The 27002-nt window shown below is 44.9% G+C and overlaps 1 protein-coding gene across 2 annotated transcripts in view; it reads left to right on the forward strand.

Moving 5' to 3' along the window:
• LOC308317470 (transducin-like enhancer protein 1) overlaps positions 1-22516 on the forward strand; it is a 37189-nt gene extending 14673 nt beyond the window's left edge. For both annotated transcript variants that reach the window (XM_080766491.1, XM_080766492.1), the window contains exons 7-20: positions 1863-2079; positions 2486-2502; positions 4981-5094; positions 5442-5495; positions 5880-6026; positions 6318-6456; positions 7978-8180; positions 13106-13182; positions 13676-13925; positions 15695-15942; positions 17650-17797; positions 18673-18823; positions 19760-19836; positions 20066-22516. In XM_080766491.1, coding sequence (XP_080622617.1) covers positions 1863-2079; positions 2486-2502; positions 4981-5094; positions 5442-5495; positions 5880-6026; positions 6318-6456; positions 7978-8180; positions 13106-13182; positions 13676-13925; positions 15695-15942; positions 17650-17797; positions 18673-18823; positions 19760-19836; positions 20066-20173 — 1950 coding nt within the window. In that variant the 3' untranslated portion in view covers positions 20174-22516. The remainder of the gene's footprint in view (positions 1-1862; positions 2080-2485; positions 2503-4980; positions 5095-5441; positions 5496-5879; positions 6027-6317; positions 6457-7977; positions 8181-13105; positions 13183-13675; positions 13926-15694; positions 15943-17649; positions 17798-18672; positions 18824-19759; positions 19837-20065) is intronic.
• The last annotated feature ends 4486 nt before the right edge of the window (positions 22517-27002 follow it).

A 27002-nucleotide genomic window follows, 5' to 3' on the forward strand; every position in this document is an offset into this window, starting at 1 on the left:
ACAGGTTTTGTGTGTGATGGGCTGGTGGGGGTTGATTTGGCAGTTGCCATTTAAGTCTTAATTGCTGGATTCCAGTGTTTGTAAAAGGGGGGTTGCACCCATGCTTCCCTCCTCTCCTCTCCCATCTCCCACGCCAGCCTGTCATTCACCCTGTTTGTGTGAGTTAAATGAGTGTAATGAAGCATGTTGCCCCTGCTCACACACACACGCGCGCGTGCATGCACGCACGCACACCCTGACAAGCCATGGCTCCCCTCCCCTCAACCAATACTTCCCGTCCATTTAATCCCACCAGGGGTCCTCTGTTTGTGTGTGCACGTCTGTTTGTGTGTGCACGTCTGTTTGTGTGTGTATGTGTGGTTTTTTTTTTAGCAGTGTGGATTTCTATTATCCCATAGAAACAAGAGGCAGGGTGTTTGCTGGTTATGTGTGCATGCCTTGTTTATTGTGCGTGTGTATGTGCGTGCGTGCGGGCGACACATGCATGTGTGTTCAAGTGTGATGTGTTTATGTTTGCCTGTTTGTCAGGCAAGTCAACCAGGAAACCGTGAACGTAGGCGTGTGTATTTGTGCGCACCATTGACTGTATGAAACAGGTGTGTGCGTACATGCACACGGCGCGTGCACATGTACAAACAGGCGAGGGGCTGTTGAGAAGCAATGGCGTCGTTCTTTTTGTTGTTCATGGGGGGGGGGGGAAGAAGAGAAGACAGGGGGTGGTTTAGTCAATTAGGTGAGATAAAAAGTCTGTTTGACCTCCAGTGCTCCCCCATCTGACCCCCAGCTCCTACCGAGTTGGCTCCAGCTCCCCGCCACCTCCTTCATCTCTATCTCCGTCCTAACCCCTCCTCTCTCCTTCCCTCTTTTCTCTCTCCTTCCACCCCCCCCCCCCTCTCTCTCTTTTCTCTCTTTCTCTCACTCACAGAATTCGGTTCCATTCAAAGGGGCATGAGAAACATGGGTTTACTTTGACAAAGCAAATGTGAAGTTAAAACCAACAAATGTATTCAAGAAAATAGATAGACGCTGCAACATTGTAGCCAAAGTAGGTTATAGTAGGTAAAATTAACTTAAGCGCACCCCGCACCCCTCCCATGCTTCCCGCGGCTCCTGTCTGAAGAGGCAATAATGATGTTTTGAAACACAAAGGCATTTCACGCTCAGACGAGCGCCTGATTTGGTGTGAAAGAGAGAGCAGGGCTGACGGCCAAACGCCCCCAATACACCCCCCCCCCCACCTCTCTCCTTTTTCTGTTCCTTTCTTTTATGTGCTCTCTGTTCCTCATTCTATCCCTCTCATTCCCTCTCTTTCCTCCTCTTTTCTGTTGTCTCTCCATTTTCCTCCCTTCACTCAGTTCCTTCTATTCCTCTATTTCTTACTTTCTTTCTTTTTTCCATCCTCCATTCTCTCTTCCCCTCTCATGTCCATTTCCCTCTCTCTCTCTCCTCCATTTCTCTCTTCTCTCCCTCCAAAGAACCGTCACTGCATGTAGCATCTGCCCCCCCCCCTCCTCCCCTATGGGCTCTGATCCCAGCTGTCAGTATTGTTCAGTGTTTGACCCCAGAGGGAGGGAGGGGTGTGTGTGTGTGTGTCTGTGTGTGTGTGTGTGTGTGTGTGTGTGCACGCTGTAGCAGGATTTTGTTCACTGTCTTGAGTACAACAGCTTGTTGAGGAGGAGAAAACTCAAGAGTCAGAGGGACCTGATCCATCTGCTGTAGGACTTGATATTGATATCTATGTCTATATTTTATATATTCTGTATTTCAATGAAAAGTTTGACATGATATACCACCTCTGTCTTTCACTGACACCCCAAACTCTGGTTTATCCCCCACATACTTTCTCCCTCTCCCTCCTACAGCAGCAGCATCTCTCCCATGCCCATGGTGGTGGCGCCCCCGTACCTCTCACCCCACACCCAGCTGGACTCCACCCCTCTCAGCTCGGCGGCTCAGCCGGGCTCCTAGCTCTATCCGGAGCGCTCGGGGCCATGCCTCCGCACCTGCTGGGAAAGGACGTCGGAGGGGATAAGAAGCCCCACCCGTCTGGGCACGAGCCCCACCCCGAGCACCTGAGAGGTGAGCAAACCCACCCAGGAATGCAGCCATCGCCACCTGTCCTGCACCTGGGGATTGGTGTTGGTCCCCTGGGGAGGCTTCCTGTGGAAATGAAGAGCAAGAGCAGACTTTTGATCATATTGAAATGTACATCTGCTATTCACTCTGGAAGAGGAGAGGCTATTCGAGTGTCACAAATATGTATTATTACATGCATGACTCATTCAAACTACCATTCCCACAGTCTTCATCCTTAGATTAATATTCTTTCTTTTTACCTCTCATATTAATGACATTTATTTATATCGGGTTTAATTGTGATTCTTTCTCCTTCCCCTCTTTCTCAACATCTGGTGGATTGTTCTTCTCTTCTGTTTCACGGACAACCATCCACTCTGAACATCATATCTGTCTCCAATGATGATAGAGCGAGAGCCTGGCACAGTAAGTTCCTACTTTTTATTAAAAGAAAAGTCAACTGTCTCATTGATTGGTTGATTTTTTGAACTCCACTTGCAATAGAGCCTATTTTCACCTGTTTGTGTGATCACTTCGCTATCTACCTTACATACTAATTCCATACTCCTATACACCCTTTAGGTAAAACAAAATACTGTCTAGACACAAAGGCAGGTGTTTCTTATAAAGTCCCATTACATACTGTAAACATAATAGTAGTGTTATAGACGACATTGACCTGTTCTCCTAACCATTGCTCAAATGCCTAACTCCTGCATTATACTTTACTGCATGTGGGTGTATCCAATCTCTGTGAGGCATTGTAGTGAGCTTATAGATCTGCTATTTTCTCTGTGAGGCATTGTAGTGAGCTTATAGATCTGCTATTTTCGGTGCGCAACAACCCTGTGCGACTAAGTATAACTCGTGTTTAAAGACACCAAGAGATCTGGCAGAATGTAATGGTTTGTCAGACATGGTGTGTTATTACATCCAATCATAAAACAGATTATTTTCTCTTTTTTCATCCCACAACAAATAGGCCTTTATTCGTGTGTGTGTGTGTGTGTGTGTGTGTGTGTGTGTGTGTGTGTGTGTGTGTGTGTCTCTAAGGGCCTCTAGGGGAAGAGGTTTAGCCTGTCTGTTGTTTTGTTCTGCCCTACACAGTAGAAATCCTCGGTGTTAACTTAACTCTGAGAGTGTAAAAACTGACCCGAAGGTCCATTAAACTCCATTTGTACAAACTCAGGAGTTAAACGAGCACTGAGGATTTTACTGTGTTGATCTGCTCTGAGCTGTTGGCTCCCTTTCTCCTCCAAATGAGCCTTTTTCACGCACACATGCACGCTCTTCTCACACTGACGTGCACACACACACACACACACACACACACACACACACACACACACACACACACACACACACACACACACACACAGCCTCCTCTAGCCCAGCCTGCATTGTTGTGCCTATTTAACACCTCAGTGAGCAGATTACCCCCCCACCCCTCCAACCCTCACTCCCCCCTTTCTTCCCCCATCGCCCCTGATCCTGCGCTTAAAGACTCTCATTGTGTTTAATATCACCGCCACCGAGGTGGGGGCGGGGGGGGGGGGATTTGGGGAGGCAGAGGCAGTCATATGACACTGAGCTTGTGTGTGTGTGTGTGTGTGCGCGCGCTCGTGCCTGCGTGTGCGTGCGACCGTGCTAAAAGGGAATAGAGGAGGGACGGAGGGGGGAAATTGCTTATGTTTTGCGGGTCACTGCTCCTCTGCTCAGCTCACTAAAACCTTTCAATAAGGGAGGAGATGGAGGGAGGGCTCATGAAGGAAAAGGCCCTTTAGCAGAATGCAGGAACCCCCCTCCATCGTCCCTCCTCTCCGCCCTTGTCATCCTTTCTTTCTTCTCCGCACACTCACACCCTTCCTTCATCCGCCGTCCTCTAATCTCATCCCCTTCTCCTCCTCCCCCTTTTCTCTCAACCACCCTCCACCCCCGTCCTTTTCCACCCTCAGCTATTCCTCCTTCATTTACCCTTTACCCCTTCAAATCGTGTGTGTGTGTGTGTGTGTGTGTGTGTGTGTGTGTGTGTGTGTGTGTGTGTGTGTGTGTGTGTGTGTGTGTGTGTGTGTGTGTGTGTGTGTGTGTGTGTGTGTGTGTGTGTGTGTGTGTGTGTGTGTGAGATGCACATTTCATTGACAGGACGAAGCTATAATGGACTCAACATGAAGCTCTAATCCATTAACAATAGAATCCGTTGGTCAGGGAGCCAGAGGGGGTGAACTGTGTGTGTGTGTGTACGTGCATATGTCTGTAATACTAGTCCAGAGACATGGAGGGAGGGGTGTGTTGTAGAAGTAACACACACACACAGGCTTTCATAGTCAATTGCACGGCAAACACATTATAGGCATGCACGCACACACACACAACACGCTGCAGCCATTGCATTTTGTCAAAGCCAGGAGAGGGAGCACTGATAAATTGTGAGATCCACTCAGTGTAATCATCAACTCTGTGTGTGTGTGTGTGTGTGGTTGGTCTTAAAGTGTTTGGGTGACCTACATTCATACTGGGTACCATTATGCTAGTGGTCGTGGTGCGTTTCTCTAACCTGCAGGGTGATGCATTGCACACCGGTGTAACTCACCAAAGATGGCCGAACTACAAGCTCACCCTGCGATGTGTTAGGAGTTTGTAGATGGACTATTTTCTGTGCGTGACTAACTAAGAGTATACATCACCCCTAAGTTGAATCATCACCCCTAAGTTGAATCATCACCCCTAAGTTCAATCAGCATGTAGAGAATTTAGGACACTGACAATCAATTCACACTACTCCAGACTTTTTCCCCTCTTCTCTTTCTCCCTATCATCCTATTGTCTTTTCCACACTTTACACGTTCTCCTCTAAACTTTAATTTGACTCTTTTCCTGTTGTATATACCTTGTTCTTTCTTCCAGAGTAATTCATTACTGCCTGACAGTCTGAGGAACCAAGACAAGAGACGCAATGGTCCAGAATTCTCCAACGACTCTAAAAAACGCAAGGTGGAGGACAAGGACTCCAGCCACTATGTAAGATAAAGTCTTAACCTCTACATTTGTGTGAACATATGTATATTTAACCACTTAGGCTCTGTTTTATACTTCAATCCACGATGGTTGCACTGCAAAAATAGGTTGTAGATCTGCTATTTCGTCATATTACTGTATGTGGCAACACGCTGTGAAAATAGCAGATCTACAAGGTCAACGCATTATGAGCATTGAAGTTAATATTTTATTTTACATAACTGTCTATAAGAGGTGGTAAATGCCAGTTTGTTTTCAGCTAATTAAAGGATGAATGCTATCAGGCCAAAGGACAAAATGAGACTGGAATTTACAAAGTATTGATTGCTAACTGATGACTGTCTTTGCAGGATAGCGACGGGGAGAAAAGTGATGATAATTTAGTGGTGGATGTCTCCAATGAGGTCAGTGGACTTGATATTTTCTGTGCATTTGTCTGAGATTGTGCTTTAATTAATAAAGCGATGTTGAACTTTGGTTGAGCCTTGGGTTATAGCTACAATACCTGACCATATCGTGTTGCATCGCAATGCGTTGTTAGCTTATAGATGAGCCAAACGTTTGAAATAATAGTCGAATATTGATTTGAAGTTAGTTATGTGAAAAATGAATATTACGACTAAATGACTAACGTCTGTCATACATTTGACATATTTGCCATAGTCTATAAGCAAACATCTATATGGAGCACAGAACTTATACATTTGCCATGTATGTACACGATCACCAAATGACAGCATCTTCCTCTTGGATAAGCATTTATTGGTGAGTTCTTTCCTCTCCCTCAGGACCCGACGTCCCCACGTGGCACGCCACTTCCCTCCCCCAGAGAGAATGGGCTGGACAAGACACGTCTCAAGAAAGATCCCTGTAGTCCAGCCTCTACAGCCTCATCAGCTAGCTCCTCTTCCCTCAAGTCCAAAGAAATGGCCATGGTATGGATAGATGGAGAGTTGAGTGACTGGGTGGATGGGTAGTTGGATCTATGGATTTGACTAGCAAGGGCTACTTTGTTTAATTTGTGAAGTTGACTTTCTTAAGTGGCACACCAGGTCTAAAGTCATATTAACTGGTAAAGTGTCTCTTTCCCTGGCAGCGAGACAAAGCAGGCACACCAGGTCTGAAGTCATATTAACTGGTAAAGTGTCTTTCCCTGGCAGCGAGACAAAGCAGGCACACCAGGTCCGAAGTCATATTAACTGGTAAAGTGTCTCTTTCCCTGGCAGCGAGACAAAGCGGGCACACCAGGTCTAAAGTCGAGCACGCCTACTCCTAGAGGAGACTCCACCCCTGGACCAAGCTCCACCCCCGGACTCCGACCCAGCCTATCAAAGCCCCCCTCCATGGAGATGCCACACCCAGCCAGTAAGTCCAGTACAATCTCTTATCTCAGACTCAGGATGTTGTGGTTGTCTAGCTGCCAAAGGAGAGCTTAATACCAAAGATAATTCTTCTGTGATCTCAATTAAAGCATGTGCATTTTATGGTGTGACTCAAGCCATCTAAAAGAGGGTGTGTCTGTCTGTGTGCTGTGAGCTATTCTCATAAACCACTAGTCCAATCAGTACCACATTTATTAATACCTCTGTGTGCATTTTCACCCCCCAAAAATAAACAACCAATGCCACTTGAAGCCACACACCATGGCCCACATGGATCTCATCCGATTCTTTAAAATCATTGCATGGGTTTAATTCAACCCTGCAAAGATACTTCCCTGCAGATATCTGAAAGTAAGAAGGTGATTCTAGGACATGCTATAGAAAAGTTAATTTACCTTTTATTTGAAAAGGGAACACTGGTCTCAGATCTGAGATCAGACTGGTTTAAAAGCATGGTTTAGCCCATTGACTACAACCCAAAGTTTACATTGTTTGTTTATCAAGGAAGCCAATTTGATTTAGTTAATTGTATGGTGTGAAATTTAGACTTGAATCTAGATTGGTAATCAAACCAGATCACTAAATATTATTACATGGTCCATATTTTAAGTTCCCTTTATTTCTTTTGGCGGTTAATGCATTTTATGCAGCATCTTATGAACTGTGTAGCAGAGAATATTCCCTGGAGAAAATATTATTATATTATTTTCAAACTAAATTCATCCGTCCATGACTTATTAACTGCATAATGATGTGTAGTCAACAGTGACTGAATGATTCAGCTAAGTTTGGTATTTGTTTCTGATATCTTTGTACAAACTGCAATGTTGTATGCATGATGTATGGCTGAAGCTATGAATAGACAATGACATGTACTGATACCACTACGGTCCTTTTAACCCATTTTGGGCGGGAACCCCTTTTGGTGTTGTAAACGCCAAACATGTTATAATTTAGCTATTGAAAAATAGCAGATCTACAAGCTCATAGCATGCCACCGTGTGGCGCGCTACGAGCTTGTAGGTCTGCTATTTTAGAAAAATGTGGCACAAATCTTTGAATATATATTATTTCAAAGTGACTGTTTTTAACTCTGGTCTAAATGGGTACCAGTGCAGTGCTCCAACAACACAATGTCCAGCTGGGTCAAGGAAGTGGCAAGCATGCAGCCAGCTACTTATGGCAGTGCTGAACCACTGCTTTAAACAGTTTAAGCCATTTTGAGCTGAGATCAGATTCTAAAAATGTCTGTTTGAAAATTACAGTTTTCTGAAAAAGCTATGTTTCTATGTCAGTCGTTCAATTTTTCAAAAATAGCAGACCTACAAGCTTGTAGCGTGCCACTCGGTGGCGCACTATGAGCTTGTAGATCTGCTATTTTTCAATAGCTAAAGCATTACATAATGCTAACACCAAAAGGGGTTCCCGCCCCAAAAATGGGCTAAAAGCATGATCAAGGCCCACATGTTGAAACTGGTGAATGAAGGGAAATCCTCTCCCTCAGCTGCAGGTCTGCGGACGCCCCTTGCTGTCCCCGGGCCGTACCCGGGTGCGTTCGGCATGTTGCCCCACGCGGCGGCCATGAACGGGGACCTGGCCGGAGCGGCCGGCGCGGCCGTGTACGCCGCGGGACTGCACAACATGTCACCTCAGATGAGCGCTGCTGCCGCCGCCGCCGCCGTGGCCGCCTACGGACGCTCTCCCATGGTGAGTAGGATCCATGGGTGGTCCCATGGTGAGTAGGATCCATGGGTGGTCCCATGGTGAGTAGGATCCATGGGTGGTCCCATGGTGAGTAGGATCCATGGGTGGTCCCATGGTGAGTAGGATCCATGGGTGGTCCCATGGTGAGTAGGATCCATGGGTGGTCCCATGGTGAGTAGGATCCATGGGTGGTCCCATGGTGAGTAGGATCCATGGGTGGTCCCATGGTGAGTAGGATCCATGGGTGGTCCCATGGTGAGTAGGATCCATGGGTGGTCCCATGGTGAGTAGGATCCATGGGTGGTCCCATGGTGAGTAGGATCCATGGGTGGTCCCATGGTGAGTAGGATCCATGGGTGGTCCCATGGTGAGTAGGATCCATGGGTGGTCCCATGGTGAGTAGGATCCATGGGTGGTCCCAGGGTGAGTAGGATCCATGGGTGGTCCCATGGTGAGTAGGATCCATGGGTGGTCCCAGGGTGAGTAGGATCCATGGGTGGTCCCATGGTGAGTAGGATCCATGGGTGGTCCCATGGTGAGTAGGATCCATGGGTGGTCCCATGGTGAGTAGGATCCATGGGTGGTCCCATGGTGAGTAGGATCCATGGGTGGTCCCATGGTGAGTAGGATCCATGGGTGGTCCCATGGTGAGTAGGATCCATGGGTGGTCCCATGGTGAGTAGGATCCATGGGTGGTCCCATGGTGAGTAGGATCCATGGGTGGTCCCATGGTGAGTAGGATCCATGGGTGGTCCCATGGTGAGTAGGATCCATGGGTGGTCCCATGGTGAGTAGGATCCATGGGTGGTCCCATGGTGAGTAGGATCCATGGGTGGTCCCATGGTGAGTAGGATCCATGGGTGGTCCCAGGGTGAGTAGGATCCATGGGTGGTCCCATGGTGAGTAGGATCCATGGGTGGTCCCAGGGTGAGTAGGATCCATGGGTGGTCCCAGGGTGAGTAGGATCCATGGGTGGTCCCATGGTGAGTAGGATCCATGGGTGGTCCCATGGTGAGTAGGATCCATGGGTGGTCCCATGGTGAGTAGGATCCATGGGTGGTCCCATGGTGAGTAGGATCCATGGGTGGTCCCATGGTGAGTAGGATCCATGGGTGGTCCCATGGTGAGTAGGATCCATGGGTGGTCCCAGGGTGAGTAGGATCCATGGGTGGTCCCATGGTGAGTAGGATCCATGGGTGGTCCCAGGGTGAGTAGGATCCATGGGTGGTCCCATGGTGAGTAGGATCCATGGGTGGTCCCATGGTGAGTAGGATCCATGGGTGGTCCCATGGTGAGTAGGATCCATGGGTGGTCCCATGGTGAGTAGGATCCATGGGTGGTCCCATGGTGAGTAGGATCCATGGGTGGTCCCATGGTGAGTAGGATCCATGGGTGGTCCCATGGTGAGTAGGATCCATGGGTGGTCCCATGGTGAGTAGGATCCATGGGTGGTCCCATGGTGAGTAGGATCCATGGGTGGTCCCATGGTGAGTAGGATCCATGGGTGGTCCCATGGTGAGTAGGATCCATGGGTGGTCCCAGGGTGAGTAGGATCCATGGGTGGTCCCATGGTGAGTAGGATCCATGGGTGGTCCCATGGTGAGTAGGATCCATGGGTGGTCCCATGGTGAGTAGGATCCATGGGTGGTCCCATGGTGAGTAGGATCCATGGGTGGTCCCATGGTGAGTAGGATAGTAGTGTAATGTGTTGTCGTTGGGCAGAAGCCTCAACTTGATCATAACTTACAGCGTCACACAAAAGCATCTAAAGTAGCAGGTCCACAAGCTTGATGCGCAGCGTGAAGGGACACTTTTTGAGCTTGATGCGCAGCGAGAAGGGACACTTTTTGAGCTTGATGCGCAGCGTGAAGGGACACTTTTTGAGCTTGATGCGCAGCGTGAAGGGACACTTTTTGAGCTTGATGCGCAGCGTGAAGGGACACTTTTTGAGCTTGATGCGCAGCGTGAAGGGACACTTTTTGAGCTTGATGCGCAGCGTGAAGGGACACTGTTTGAGCTTGATGCGCAGCGTGAAGGGACACTTTTTGAGCTTGATGCGCAGCGTGAAGGGACACTTTTTGAGCTTGATGCGCAGCGTGAAGGGACACTTTTTGAGCTTGATGCGCAGCGTGAAGGGACACTTTTTGAGCTTGATGCGCAGCGTGAAGGGACACTTTTTGAGCTTGATGCGCAGCGTGAAGGGACACTTTTTGAGCTTGATGCGCAGCGTGAAGGGACACTTTTTGAGCTTGATGCGCAGCGTGAAGGGACACTTTTTGAGCTTGATGCGCAGCGTGAAGGGACACTGTTTGAGCTTGATGCGCAGCGTGAAGGGACACTTTTTGAGCTTGATGCGCAGCGTGAAGGGACACTTTTTGAGCTTGATGCGCAGCGTGAAGGGACACTGTTTGAGCTTGATGCGCAGCGTGAAGGGACACTTTTTGAGCTTGATGCGCAGTGTGAAGGGACACTTTTTGAGCTTGATGCGCAGCGTGAAGGGACACTTTTTGAGCTTGATGCGCAGCGTGAAGGGACACTTTTTGAGCTTGATGCGCAGCGTGAAGGGACACTTTTTGAGCTTGATGCGCAGCGTGAAGGGACACTTTTTGAGCTTGATGCGCAGCGTGAAGGGACACTGTTTGAGCTTGATGCGCAGCGTGAAGGGACACTTTTTGAGCTTGATGCGCAGCGTGAAGGGACACTTTTTGAGCTTGATGCGCAGCGTGAAGGGACACTGTTTGAGCTTGATGCGCAGCGTGAAGGGACACTTTTTGAGCTTGATGCGCAGCGTGAAGGGACACTTTTTGAGCTTGATGCGCAGCGTGAAGGGACACTTTTTGAGCTTGATGCGCAGCGTGAAGGGACACTTTTTGAGCTTGATGCGCAGCGTGAAGGGACACTTTTTGAGCTTGATGCGCAGCGTGAAGGGACACTTTTTGAGCTTGATGCGCAGCGTGAAGGGACACTTTTTGAGCTTGATGCGCAGCGTGAAGGGACACTTTTTGAGCTTGATGCGCAGCGTGAAGGGACACTTTTTGAGCTTGATGCGCAGCGTGAAGGGACACTGTTTGAGCTTGATGCGCAGCGTGAAGGGACACTTTTTGAGCTTGTAGACATGCTAATGTTTATATTTATGAATCCTGAAAAGTAAATTATTATTATTATTAAAATTATTCTTTTTTAAATTAAGCTTTATTTTGTTTGAACCATTTAAGCACTATATATATATACTACATACACATTGAATAATTGCAGATCTACAAGCTCAGAAGCTGTCTTGTTTATTTCCTGTTCTTTTTGTATTATGTTCTTTTTGTATGCTTCATACCGGTAATTGTGTATGCTCACCATGTCCAGGTTGTACATGTGCAAGTGTCAGCCAATATGGACATACTGTGGAAAAGTCATAGAATCACCATTAGATGATTGATTGACTTCCTAGAAGCAATTTGTTACACTCAACCCTTAATTGTTCTACTTTGTGTGCTTGAGAGTGTCAATAATTGCACAGCCGTGTTTTACATCTCAGTGCTTAAGTGTGTGAATGTTTACACAGAGCCTGAAGTCAGCGTGGGTTCGTATCTTAGTGTCCATTACCACCAATGACCTCATCGCTTCATTTGCTGTATTTGCACAGTGTTCTTACTGTGTTTATACAGGCAGATGTGTGTATCTGTATGATGTTTAAGGAAGGTGTGTGTGTGTGTGTGTGTGTGTGTGTGTGTGTGTGTGTATACACCGTTCTGACTTCTGCTGACATACTCATACAGGGCATTATTGTATGCTTCTGTTAAAAGCTTTCTTTATTGTTATGTCTTGTGTACAGTTACAGTAAAAATATGTCTTTGCTTGCAACTGCGTGTGTACATTTGGGGTGCAACAATTCATCAAAAATGATTTAATTTAGTAAAATATATTCCTAGTGAAAATGTCTAATATAATTACACTTTTGGAATTAAGCCCATTGTAATAATAGATATTGTTATTATTGATTAGTCACGCATGACACCATAACATCTGTTAAGTGTGCAGACTAGGGTGGTTCATGGGACACCCAATATATAGATGCGTGTGTAATGACAACTAATAACAGATTAATGAAAAAATATATATCACTTTTGACCGCATCAAATTGCTGAAAGGGTCAGGAACCCCCCCCCCCCCGTTATTTATTTGATCTGCATTGAGAAATGAAAAGAAACATAAACTGTAGGCATTGTTTTATCCATTGTTGTGGGGGGGATGGGCGGAGTGGCGTGTGCATATCATAATTCTGAATCAACGCCACAGAGAGCTGTCCGCCTCGAAAATTACTTCTAAAAACAAAAGTTAAAACTAGCTGTTGGCACGCGTAAAAAAAGAATACAGACTCCGCAACGTAATGTGCCAACGTGCCAAATATTTATTTTCGGCCCAATAACTTGGAAATACACACTTTTACACAGAAATAGAGCAGAAACTGCAGAAAGCCCTCAAACAAGAAGACTATGAGCGTACTATAGCAATGCTCCCTATCACAAAGGACCAAATTACTTTTGTTAAAATGTAAGAAAATGTAATTTTGGGTGTCCTGTCCCTTTTTTTAAGTAGCAATATAATAAGGTTATGGTCTCCACTCTATGCTATGAGGGCTGCTGGGGTCAGCTGGGGAAACCGGACGACACTGCAAAATGGCCAGCATTTGGGATCAATATAATTAGGAAAATGAGCCTAGATGTTATTTAGTCCGGAGTTGTCCTTTAAGCGAAAGAGTAATCGATAGAATAATCGCTAAGGAGATAATGGAAAATTTGCAGCCCCAGTGTGCTTGCGTGCATGAACACGTGCACATTCTGAGCTCATGACTGTTACCTGAACTCTTGTGCCAACTCCCCCAGGGGCTGTGTGTGTTTGTACTGAGCACATATGTTGTGTGTTCCTTCTCCAAGGTTGGTTTTGACCCCCATCCTCACATGAGAGTCCCTGGAATGCCCCCCAGCTTATCAGGCATCCCTGGAGGCAAACCGTAAGTGTTCGTTAGAGAGAAAGAAAGTGTGTGTGTGCGTGTATGCAACTATGCGTGCGTGTGCGGATTATGACTTGATATTCTAGGTAATAGATTTATCAGGGCAAAGAAATAGTAAAAATGCCAAACATCCCTTCTATCCTCCACCTCATCTTTTTACTTTCTCATCTAAACTTTAACCTCGACATCCATATTCTGCAGAAAACTTAGCAGAAAATGGCACATCTTTATTGTCACATCACACTTGACTTTACAAGTAAATTGGTGGGTGAAATTAGTTCTCATATTTTTTTTCCAAGAAACAAAGAAAGGGAAAAAATAACACAATGGGGAACTATGCACAAAACATTTCACCCGACTAAAGGAAAAACATTTCAGGTGACTAAAATATGACTAAAACGTAACGGAATTGTATTGAAAAGATTTAAACTAAGTCAACACTGTCACCCTCCCTGCTCTGCTGGTCCTCATCACGTTGGTCTTCCTCCAACAGAGCCTACTCCTTCCACGTGGCAGCGGACGGCCAGATGCAGCCTGTGCCCTTCCCTCCGGACGCGCTGGTGGGCCCGGGCATCCCGCGCCATGCCCGCCAGATCAACACGCTGAACCACGGCGAGGTGGTGTGTGCAGTCACCATCAGCAACCCCACCCGCCACGTCTACACCGGTGGAAAGGGCTGCGTCAAGGTCTGGGACATAAGTCACCCGGGCAACAAGAGCCCTGTGTCGCAGCTCGACTGCCTGGTGAGCAGAGGAATGGCAGGGGGGGGGGGGGGGGGGGGTGGTGTGTGTGTGTGTGTGTGTGACTGTGTGTGTGTATGTATGTGTGTGTGCGCACATGCTTTGTGCAGGTTTATGGCTAAAGAAGAAATCGTTATTAGTATGACTTGTATGACTTGTGGAACCCTGTGTGACGGCTTGCCTCTGTAGTGAGTGAGGAGTTGGAAGACGCGTGTGTGTGCATCTGTTTCAGGATTGGGTTATGCACTTATTGTGGCGAAGGTGGTGTGCTTGTGTAAGGAAAATAGTAAGACATATCTGCAATATTGTACGCCTTTCTCTTGGACAAAATAGTTACGTTACGTATTAATAATTATTATGGGCATATCCGCATATGGGTACACAATAACTAACATAAACTAAGGCTATCAAAAACAAGGTTAATTGTGTTAATCCTATAAAGCCCTACACACACCGGGTGCACAGCGACGCGGCGGCAACGCCTGGGAAATAGAACAGTGGTGTATCGGAGCGTCAGGCGAGGCGTGAACGCGCATCGGACGCCGCCGATGTGCGGAAAATAACGGAGGCGGCTGTTTTGACGCGCGGCGTTCGCAGACGGTGTGTGTATCCCTTTACTCTTCTTTCTTAAATAAAAAGTCTTGCTCTGACATACAGACACACACACTCATGGCCTGGACTGGCCACTTGACGTACAGGGCATATGCTCGGTGGGCCGCCCATTGAATGGGCCCTTGCTTTAATATTTGTTTTACATGGAGGGGATGTTTTTCAGTATAAAAGTGGTGGTATTAGGGCTTGTTTGTGTGTGTGCCTCGACAGAGCGGGGTGGTAGAGCATCTGCCATCTGCTTGCCTGTTGTGGTGGGCTGGCATTTGGCCCAGAGCCAAATGTCAGGGCCGAATTTCTGACCCAGTCGAACCCTGCACTCATGGAGCAGCCCTGCCTCTCACACAAACATAATTTGTGGGTCTTGTCACAGTGTCAAGTTGTCAACTCTGAAGATGTGCAGTCCAAATCCAATCACAATGTGAATAGAATCAATGCAAATGTTCAACTAAATACAGTCAGTAATGATCACATGAACTCTATTCTGCTTGGTTCAGCATTCAAAACGATTCCTTCAGTCAAACAATTCCTACTGTCCCTTCAGCCTTAATTAAGCAAATATTAGCTTCAGGAGGAGTCAAGTGACTTTGCGAACAGTACTGGCCCATACAGTACTTCTAAGGAACCGGCTGACCTGTCAGTATCAGCAACAGCATTGGAGAATATCTGTTTCGGCAGCATTCACTGCACACTGCACAGTCTACTTTGAAATTCTCTGGTGATAGTAGAGCATACACACTTCTACTGACACCACTTTAGACCACTGGATACGGATGTGTGTGGATTCCTCATTAAATTGGTGGTAGTTTGGTATTACATTTTGATATATTTGATTTTAAGTGCCATTGGAAATTTATTTTTATTTATCACAATTATCCACAGCAATTCATGTGATGTAGTTTTTTATCGTTTGACAGCCCTTTCTAATATAAACAGAATCTACTGTATGCACTGGTATATGAAATACAAATGTTAATGTTTTTTAGCAAATGGCCGATGCGAACCTCAGAAGGCTAGTGACAGGTGTGTAGGGAAATAGAGCATACATTAAAAAGGGTATCTTTGAAAAACAAAGAAAAGGTCCCGCACACTGTCAGACACAACACAAAAATGTTGCTCTTTAACCAACTTTCATTAACTATGAAATATTAAATTGTATGCAGAACCGAGACAACTACATCCGTTCCTGTCGTCTTCTACCTGATGGTCGGACACTTATAGTGGGAGGCGAGGCCAGCACACTGTCCATCTGGGACTTGGCCACACCTACTCCAAGGATTAAGGCAGAGTTAACATCATCGGCGCCAGCATGCTATGCCCTGGCCATCAGCCCAGACTCCAAGGTCTGCTTCTCATGTTGCAGCGACGGAAACATTGCAGTCTGGGATTTGCACAATCAGACGTTGGTTAGGTGAGACAAGCTCTACATGTACAAATTACAATACAATTTGCCGGCTAGATGAATGTAAGCAAGTGATGTGTGGATTGATTTGCGAGTGTGAATATGTCACACTATCTGAGCTTTATAACCTGTATCTCCTGCTCTGCGTTCACACAGTTTGTAGCTTGGCATCCATCCGTGTGAGCTTTCCTGGTTGGTGCAGTTCAACAGCTAGGGAGCAATACCTTACACACAGATGATCATTCTGTTCAACAGCTAGGGAGCAATACCTTACACACAGATGATCATTCAGTTCAACAGCTAGGGAGCAATACCTTACACACAGATGATCATTCAGTTCAACAGCTAGGGAGCAATACCTTACACACAGATGATCATTCAGTTCAACAGCTAGGGAGCAATACCTTACACACAGATGATCATTCTGTTCAACAGCTAGGGAGCAATACCTTACACACAGATAACACTTAACAATGTTTGGGACCTTCTGTTGGTACCAGTGGACTCACAAGGCTGAGAGGCCATCTGGGAACCGGAAGGTCACCGGCTTGACCCTCTGCTCGCCCAGTGTCCAAGACACTTAACCCCTAACGGCCCCGCGTGTTCATCAAAGCCATCTAGCTGGATCGCAAAATACCTTCCCTTTCCTAAAAGAAATGTACAATCCCAGTATATGTGGGTAAATATTTAGTTTTCACACCTAATGTCAATTTAGCCCTTGGAGCTGACGTCTCTTTAAAGGTTTACTGTCCTGTTTGTTTAAGCCTGTCATGTGTGCTTGTGAAACATTTGCTGAGCATATGTTAAACCAATGATGATTTTCATGTTTGTGTGTCAGGGTGAATATTTATTTTCTTAAAGGAGGCTGGGTGGTCCAACAAGTCCTTAAGCCATCTACTGCCAGATTTATTAAAAAAAATGTGGCTCTGTTTGTTAATATGGCATCAGATGGCCTACAAATATGACCTTAGCCACTACCAACGTAAACTCTAGAATTTGTATTTATTCATTAGGATTCAAACTAATGCTAGTTGGTTATACTTTGTCATACCACTTTGATCTACAATGGTTATTCATCAGTATCCTTTGGGGATTGAAACGTTGATCTGGTATAATCCGGGGGAGCTAACAGTGTACAGACTCTTATTTTTACTTTGATTAAGAGTATAACATAGCATAGCATACCTGCAACACCTGTTCAGCAGAGTAGATGGGCATTGAAGCTTTACGCTCCTTATATACTTTCTTTTGAAATTTGTCCTCTGCTTTTAAATCATAACTACTTCCAATAGCAACAGTGAACAGCCAGCTGGGCGCCAGCCGGGCGCCAGGCGACTCCAGTGTAACGCTGCATGCTATTGGCCTTGAGCAAGGACTCAAGGCCAATAGCATGTAACATGCATGGGTTTTGGTGATGGAGGAAACCCAACGCAAACACAGGGAGAACATGCAAACTCCACAGAGAAAGGCTCCCTGCCGGGGTTCAAAACCCAGACCTTGCTGTTAGGGCTGTCACGATTATGACAAATCTTGATGATTAATTGTCATACAAATAATTGCGATTAACAATTTAATTGTGTGGCTTTTAATCCATGTAAACAAAACTTGCACAGGGCAGATGTGACTAACCTGCATACACAAAGAAGCAGACCACTGTCTATGCTGCTGCCCTGTGCTGCAGCACATCTTATAGAATATTATGTGTCCGTCATGCAGGCAGTTCCAGGGTCACACCGATGGTGCCAGCTGCATCGACATCTCCAACGATGGCACCAAGCTGTGGACGGGAGGGCTGGACAACACTGTCCGCTCCTGGGACCTGAGGGAGGGGCGTCAGCTCCAGCAGCACGACTTCACCTCACAGGCATGTATTTCACACATAGTCGCTGTCTTGTCATCGGGTGCACAAAACGTCGCAATGTGACATGTGGATAATACCCATTTTTAAAAGATATTTTTGGGATGTTTCTGCCTTTTATGGATGGTATACAGTAGATAGACAAGAAATTGGGAGAGAGAGAAGGGGAGCATAAGACTCGAACCCACAAACACTCTCAGGCGAAGCGCTAGGCCAGCGGTCCGGGCCCTTAAAATGACTTTTTTATTCATGAATGAGTGGATTTGTTTTTATTTCAACAAGGGAAGGCACTTTTTTGTATAGCACATTCCAACAAGGCAATTCAATGTGCTTTATAGAACATCAAGCTAACCCACAATCATACAATGACATTAGGATGTGTAAAACTAAATAAGTAAAAATAACATAACATATAATACAGTGCAGAAGAGAAACTAATGAAAGTAACTCTATCAAAGGCAGCGGCAGACAGAAAGGTCTTTAGTTGTGTTTTAAAATAAACAAGAGCGGCAGCAGACCTGAAGTTTTATGGGAGTTTGTTCCAGATATGTCGTGCATAAATACTAAATGCTGCTTCCCCACACTTTCTCAAATGACCTGAAAGATATGGATGGGTCCTTATATCGCACAATATCAGACATTTATATTGTCCCTAATCCATTCAAAGCTTTTTGACCAACAGTGTTATTTTGAAATCTATTCTTTGACAAACAGGGAGCCAGTATAAGGATGTAAGAACTCGAGTGATTTGCTCCACTTTCTTGGTAATTAGTAAGGACTCCAGCTGTAGCGTTCAGGGGCACAGCTAACGTTCAGATGAATCTGCTTCAGATCTTTGCCCACATGACATTTTCTCCCTCTCCTCTCTCCCCTCCGTCCAGATATTCTCCCTGGGCTACTGTCCCACAGGAGAGTGGCTGGCTGTGGGAATGGAGAGCAGCAATGTTGAGGTCCTCCACGTCACTAAACCTGACAAATACCAGCTGCATCTCCATGAGAGCTGTGTCCTCTCCCTGCAGTTTGCCTACTGTGGTAAGTCATGGTCTTCTCTCTCTTTCCCCCATCACTCACCTAGGAGCCATTCTGCTATAGCTGTATCTGCACTGCTGTGATGATTCCTCACTTAACTTGAATTACTTGAATAAACAAAGATCCTCAATTACTGATTACTGCCTCGAAGGATCTGTATCTCTTTTTCTCTCGCAATGTATCTGTTCGTTCATCATGGCGAGACAGATATTGTTGATGAGTCTGATCCTCAGATAAAAAGGCTAAACTAGAAAAAGTGCCGGGTTGCTTTTGATTGTATGGGCGATGGTTCAAGAGTATAGGCCTGTTATAGCACCACCCTGAGGCCCATTTGAAAGCCTAGTATGAATGTGCGTACAAAGTTTCATGGCAAATGCTGCGTTTGATTTTGTGGCATTTTGTTCAAAACGGGCCACTCCTGCGAACTTTGGAAACCAATCTTAGCCAATCAGGATGGAATATGAAATATTTGTCTTGATCACATGGCTATAGAAAATAAATATTGTGTAGCGATTTGTGTGTGGTTCGGGCAAAATCTGTAGGAGTAGTGTCTTGGTGGCACTATAACATAAAACTTAGGGGCAGAGGTTGCATGCAAAATGTCATGCAGATGGGTCCAACAGTGCCAGAGATGCGCTGTCCACAGACAGACGGACAGACAGTCTCCGGTCTTCCTGGCGGAGACCACAATATCAAGTTTGAGAATTTGCACAAAGCAAAACACAACTGGTGCAAAGCTGAACAATGGCATTATATGCATACTGCAACATTTAAAGAGGAAATACCTGTTCACAGAGTAGTCCGACTCTGGAACTGAGGTGAGTTTTCTCTGAATGAACTAACAAACTCTGACTATAACATCCTGTTATCATGGCCCTTGTCTCTCTGTTAGCTTTGAGTAAGATTTGACCTAAATGGCTCATTTGTGTGTGTCCTCAGGTAAATGGTTTGTGAGCACAGGGAAGGACAACCTACTCAATGCATGGAGGACGCCCTACGGTGCCAGTATATTCCAGGTAGGATGCTTTGATCGGAGTGGGAATGCTTGTTGTTAAGGTGCCCTACGGTGCCAGTATATTCCAGGTAGGAGTGACAATGCTTGTTGTTAGGGTTGCAACTATAGACTATTTTCTTGGTGATTGTTTTATTCATTCCTTCAGATCATGCGTACATATTGTATATCAGCCCTCGTTACATACCTTAAGTGAGATGAATGTGAACTAGATCCTCTCTCTCCCTCCGTAGTCTAAAGAGTCTTCATCCGTGCTGAGCTGTGACATCTCTGTGGATGACAAGTACATCGTCACTGGGTCAGGGGACAAGAAGGCCACCGTCTACGAGGTCATCTACTGAAGGACAGGAGTTAAAGGACAGGAGTCATTTTTTATTTTTTTAACGCCTTCAAAGTGTTTTTCCTCAGAAACCTCCTCATGGGACCAGAAAGGAACAGAGCATGATGGGACATTCCATAATTTTCTACTACTTTGTCTAAGGAATACAGAGAGAGGATAGAGGTACATTGTACATGCACATTTCCAAGGCGTTTCTAGGATTACCTCCGTAGTGGTTAGGAAAAGAAATGACATTAATGTGAGCAGAGGAACTGTGACATACAGTATATATTATATATGGACATCAAATGATAAGAACCGCACTGGGATCATTTAACAGGACCAGACACTGACTGAACCAAAGGGGCTCACTCTACTGTTTTAATTTTGATCTGGGACATTGGATTGAACAAAATACAGACGGTTGTCTGACAAGACCAGGGTGCACAGACCCTAGCATAACAGACTGGTAACAGATATGGAAACAGCTCAACTGATCAGACTGGATGAACTGATGGACGGCTGGATATTTGAATATTGCAATGCAAATGATGATGATTCTTTTTTCCTTTTTTTTTTTAACCGAGTTCCAGATAGAGAATGTTCTGTGTTTGGTGACCTCTCTGTTCTGTCCCCGGGTAATGACCTTTTGACCTCAGCTCGCTGTTCTGACATGCCTCCCCCACCAAGGTCTGGATAATGTTAGATTTTAACACTATTCAGTCAAGACCATGTTATGTTCAAACAGTTTGAACATAACATTGTCCTGATCTTCTACATACTGTAGCCACTGTTCAGTATGAGCACGCAGTGGGCGGAGAAATGTCAGCGTTCAACATTCACCACTGTCGTCGTTCTAGTTGTGGTAAGAGGACATTATGGAGAGTCTTCTATTCCACCTCTAAGATGACATTATGGAGTGTGTTTTATCCTACTGAAGCCTGATCAAATCATACTGAACCCAATCACTGAAAAACATAACCCATTAAGACTTGAGGCCGATTCAAGTGTCTGGCATCTGGAAAACGTATGTTTCTGTACCAGTGGTACCAGTGGACGCCCATCTCAATATTTTGTTCCAATGGAGATTATTTTATCACACCTACTACAGTATAATAGGACAGTACAGATAGGGTCATTGTTCCTTCCTGATCTGTTTTGAGTTGCGTCACTGAATTGACCCCAAAGAAGCAGTTTTGTTGTTTTGTTAACTGGGCTGCTGTTTCAGATGAACAAACAGTCTGGTTCATATTGTGTTCTTAACATGTATAATTTGGCCCCGGTCCCAGAAAAGTATTGAGCCTCTGACCTCAACAATGTACATACATCCAAGGTTGGGGTCTTTTTTTTAACATTTGAGAAGAATTTGATTTCCCCATTGGTATCGTCGAAGTGAATTTAAAATGAGTTTTAAACCTCTTAATAGGTTTAAGCTTTGCCTTTGATCCTCCTTTGAAACACATGATGTCTTATTGGCTGGCTGGCCTGGTCCTGCCTCACAGACACAACGTCTTATTGGCTCGTTGACCTGGTTTCTGCCGTGACCATGCTTTTCCTCCCCAAAATCACACACAATTGGCGACTCCCCCTTCTGTGACGCACACGGAACTGCTTCGCCCCTAGTCACGTGTCACATTCCAGGAGGACAGCACTGCCCCGCTTTCCTCCGTGGTGGAAAATATTGCTCAGGGCTGGCATTGCCTAGGGGGGCAATAATTTACGATTCTGTGTGTATCGTTACATAACTCGAACGGAACTGAGTCGGCTCTAGCGGAGGAAAAGCGCCTTTGCGTCTCAAAGATGTGAAGTCTTATTGGCTGATTGGCCTTGTCCGTTCTCATGGGGCAGGCTCCAAAATGTTTATCTTATCGTCTGACTTGATTTTTGTCTTGAAAGTCGTCTTGAAACAAGTTGAAGAAAATCAGCGGGTGTTATCATTTCACTTGTTGGAATAACAATTAAAAATATATATTTAAAAAATGTATTAATAAATTAATATTCTTGAAACAAGCAAAACTATATCATCCTATTATGATTTTTCAACTTTTATGAAAAATAACTTGACTGAACACAAGCTAACATGAGATACATAAGATGAACATTTGAATTATGGTATACAAGTTTGAGGTGTGAATTGATCTGCTTCAGTCATGTCACCTGTTGATTTCATGATCAGTTTTTTTATGTTGGTCTTTTTCTAGTAATTCTTTGTTTCTGTCCACTATGAACGTTTGTAAAAAGTAATTGTACATATTTGTTTTTGTTTTCTTACCGTACACAATTTAGAAATAATGAACTTGTTTTTTTGTACGTCTTTTCCAATTAAAAGAAACATCTAACATGGAGAAACACTAAATGGTCTTAATGGTAGCTAATATAAAAGGATGACTAGACAATAAATGTGTTTTTCTAACCAGAGTCTTCCTTCATTTCAGAATCATTATCTGAATTATTTCTATTGCCAGGATTGCACATACAACTAAGGAATATTTATCGGCGAGGTTGGAGCATTACACTGACTAAGGACCGTATGAAGAAATATAAAGGTAAGGCATACAAGTTTTAAAATGTGCTCTGCTTTGTTATATTTTTCTTCTTATGGGTAGAGCAGCAAAAAGGAATAACCTAACATAAGTAAGTCATCATATTGAAGTCTTTGTTTGCTGATGTTATTGGTATGTACATTATACACAGCACACACACGTATACATGTGTGACTGTGTGTGTGTGCTTTGTGTATAATGTACCAATAATTGTGTAGGGATAGATAGATAGATACCGGTAGATGGATACTTTATTTGTCCTTTCGGAAATTTGTCATGTGCACAGCAATCATCAGGATACAGAAAACATACAAACGGATCACAGTACAAGAAACAATGCCAACAGAAGGCCACCAGTCATAGTTCCAAGAGGCATCAAATCACACTTTATGCACGGAACTGAGATGGGGCCTGCTTGTTCATAAGTCCTATACCCCCTTATAGGAACAATCGATCTTGAGACCCTAGCGGTGTGTATTGTCTCTACATTGAGGTCATACTCTCAAATCGTACCCCAGCTATTTTGCTGGACACGATGATTTAATGGAGTTTGTTCTTATTAACCAATGACAATGAGCCATACCAGGAAACAAAACAAAACGTCAATGCACTCTCCACAAAGGATCGATGGAAAAGTGCCATAAATTATTTCCCCACGTTATAGTCTCAGTCTGCGCATAAAATGCAGCCTCTGCTGACCTTTATTATAGATGGAATGAGGTGAGGATGAGGAATGTAGGTTACAATTATTTTCATGTTCATTTGTATGATAATATGCTTAATTTATCGAGCAATTTACTGCAAGGTTAGCATTGAATGAATGAAATTAAGTAATAGTTTGAATAGTTAATAGGGGAGGCAGACACATAGGTTGGGGCATGGATCTCCAACTTCCATCGTTACCGGCTTGGTGCTTTACAGCCGGGCACCGGTCTAGTGGATTCTCTGACAAATACATTGTATTTGACAAACCCGCACCTTGACATGAACACTCAAGAACTAAGTATTGATACTATAGAATTGATTATTTGCATTGCAAAACTATTCAATACCGATTATGGTATTTGCATTGCAAAACGATAACGATGCAAAGTCAAACAATATATTATGTTAGTGTTTACATATTGATATACTCAGATTGTTGAAATTAAAATCGATGCGATGTAGTTACTATACGTTATACCCCTAGTTAATCTGATCTGAGTATTACATCAGCACTGTGTGACTAATTTGTATCACTTTAATAGTTTCATTACAGCATGGTCTGTTTTGTAGTACCGTTTTATTTTGTTTTAGCCAATTTGGGACCTTTGCCCTTCATGACTAATTTTAACACATTCAGACGGTAGGACGTGTGGAAACGTCATATGAAATACAACGGACGGATCCAGAGGACTCGTATCACCTAATCTAAGGAACTCCATGGTTTTGACCAGATGGGCATACTTCTGTCTTCATTTCTGACTTCAACATGACTCTCGTTTAGAATATTAATGCTTTTAGAAAAGACTTTATCGTAATCATCGTAAGGTAAGCAAGCAACATTATGCATCCCGGTTTTTGTACAGAATGGAAGGGGGTGGGCTTTCAGAGTTAAAGCTGGCACTCTGAGCTCCTATTTTGAAAGAAATCCCGGCACTCATTGTTAATGTAGCTACTGCAAAATGGAGCAGCTGTTCAGTAGTCATAAAAGACCATTTTACACTCTCTTGGTGTACGCTATAAATCTGATTAATTACTGTGAACATAAAGCCTGATTTAAGCCTATGATTTATACCTTGTCGTACAATGTGCCGCGCGGCGGAAATAGCAGATCTACAAGCTCTTGTCAGTGTGCGACGAAGCCAGCGATGGAGTATAAGCTAAATGACGTATAATTCTCTTTTCTGTCCCTAACATTCACACACATATGAGTGTGTACAGTGTTAGGTGATTATGTGGCAATTACAGCAGCCACAAGTGACTGAATGAAAGCTGATTCTCGGAGAGAGAAATAGAAAATGACGCTCCCGGTTTTCCATCTTATGTGAAGATTCCTGAGCTCCGTATCGGAGCGTTCTCTTTTGATTACCGCCACCGCCGCCTCTCTCTCTCTGCGATACACAGACGGATTATTTCCCTTAAATCTCCCAAATCCATAATCCTATTTATCCCAGCGCCACACAAAAAGGTGCTCTCTTCCCACCGCTCATCTCTCGTCCGCAGTAGTGTGTGTGTGTGTGTGTGTGTGTGTGTGTGTGTGTGTGTGTGCGTGCGCTCAACACAGTAAAACCCTCAGTGTTCATTTGACTGAGAGTGTAAAAATTAATCCCCCAATTTATTTATTTTTACACACCTCGGGATTAAACGATCACTGATGATTTTACTGTGCACACATGCTTGTATTCTTCTACTGTACTAGTTGTGGACATAAGAATGTGATGACATATTTGTATTTATTATAGGGCTGTTTTGCATAAAGGTAATAACATCATATGAAATCCAAGATGGCCTGTACAAACATGCATTTGACTGCATACTTTTCTTGTGCATCTGCTTCTCCCTCTCTTACCACCCCCCCCCCCCCCCCCACACACACACACACACACACACACACACACACACACACACACACACACCCTTCTCTTTCTCACTCCTCTCCTCCTCTCCCTCAAGGCCTCACATTCTCTCCTTCCAACATTTTCATTTTTCTCCTTGTTCTCTCAGTGGTGGTGTCTCCAGTGAGCTAAACTATTTTTCTCTTTTCCTCTGCTCTCTCTCTCTGTCTGTCGCTCTGTGTGAGTGTCTGTGTCTCTCTCTCCTGAGATGATTTGCTTCTTTTTTCTTCCCTCCCGTCTCCTTTTTCACCTCAATCTCCATAGCTGTGTGTGTGTGTGTGTGTGTGTGTGTGTGTGTGTGTGTGTGTGTGTGTGTGTGTGTGTGTGTGTGCTAATGAGCTTAGAGCTGTCCCCCTCCTAAGGTGAGGTGCCATGCTGAGGTGATCAGCACTACTGCAACTGCAGGTATCAACCACAAACACCTGCCTGCTGCAGCGCACGTGTGCACACACACACACACACACACGCACACGCACACGCACACACACACACAGTCATTTCCTCTCTAACTATACATACAGTCTCTAAACACATACACAATAAATGCCACCCATTTACACACGCACAAGTAGCCAATAAACCCTTTCTCATCTCTCCATATAAACACACCAGCACTCAGAATACAAATGTTCACATACATTAAATCATTTTCTTTCACACATACCGTTTCCCCCTTTTCTCTCTCTCTCTCTCTCTCTCTCTCTGTCTACATGTCTGTCTGTCTGTCTGTCTGTCTGTCTGTCTGTCTGTCTGTCTGTCTGTCTCTGTCTCTGTCTGTCTGTCTCCCTCTCCCGCACACGCACGTGCACGCACACATTTACTCAGAGACGACTGCTGCACAGGGCTGATAGCACAACTCTGTCCTGTCAACATGCAGGATAATCAGCTGCTGGGGATTGTGGGTAAGCTGTAATAATCCCTCACATGGAATATGGAAAGCATCAGAGTGTTACTCAATAGGAGAGATAAAGGTGTGTGTGTGTGTGTGTGTGTGTGTGTGTGTGTGTGTGTGTGTGTGTGTGTGTGTGTGTGTGTGTGTGTGTGTGTGCGTGCGTGCGTGCGTGCGTGCGTGCGCGCGCGCAGGTGTGTGCGTGCGTGCGTAGGTGTGTGCTTGTGACACACTACAAACGTGTGTGCATGAGAGACAGAGGGAGAGACTTCCATCTTTAATATGCCTGCATCTTCACCTGAAGCTGTCAGTTTGGGTTATTACAGAATAACACACAGCCATCTTTACCGACAGCCAAGCGCCCCCTGTGACAGAGAAACCACTGCTGCTGTGCACCTTGCTAGGCTGACTGCTAGCTCTTAATTAGGAAGCACATCCAGAACAAGCCCCATTTAGTCAGACACACACCAGGGATTCCTACGTATGGGGTTCTCTTGTCTTAATCAAGGCCCTGGCTGTACCTACCTGTCTCTTGTCTTAATCAAGGCCCTGACTGTACCTACCTGTCACCAGGCTAGCCAGCTGACTGCCATCATTTATGCCTCCACACATGGTGGCTCACGGCGGTTGCAGTAATATTGAGTCCAATAAGGATTTTGAAAAATAAAATGCCACTCATGTCTGTGTGACTAAGGTTACAAGCATGGTATGATTGGTATGTTGTCCCCTCTCTCTCTCTGTCTCTGTGTAGTTTCAGCTTGTTTGTCTGTTCCTTGATCATAAATAAACCCATGGTAAACCATTTAGGTAACCTCTGCATAG

Source organism: Protomyctophum bolini, assembly GCF_963924005.1.
Source record: "Protomyctophum bolini genome assembly, chromosome: 6".
In the NCBI taxonomy this organism is placed as follows: Eukaryota; Metazoa; Chordata; class Actinopteri; order Myctophiformes; family Myctophidae; genus Protomyctophum; species Protomyctophum bolini.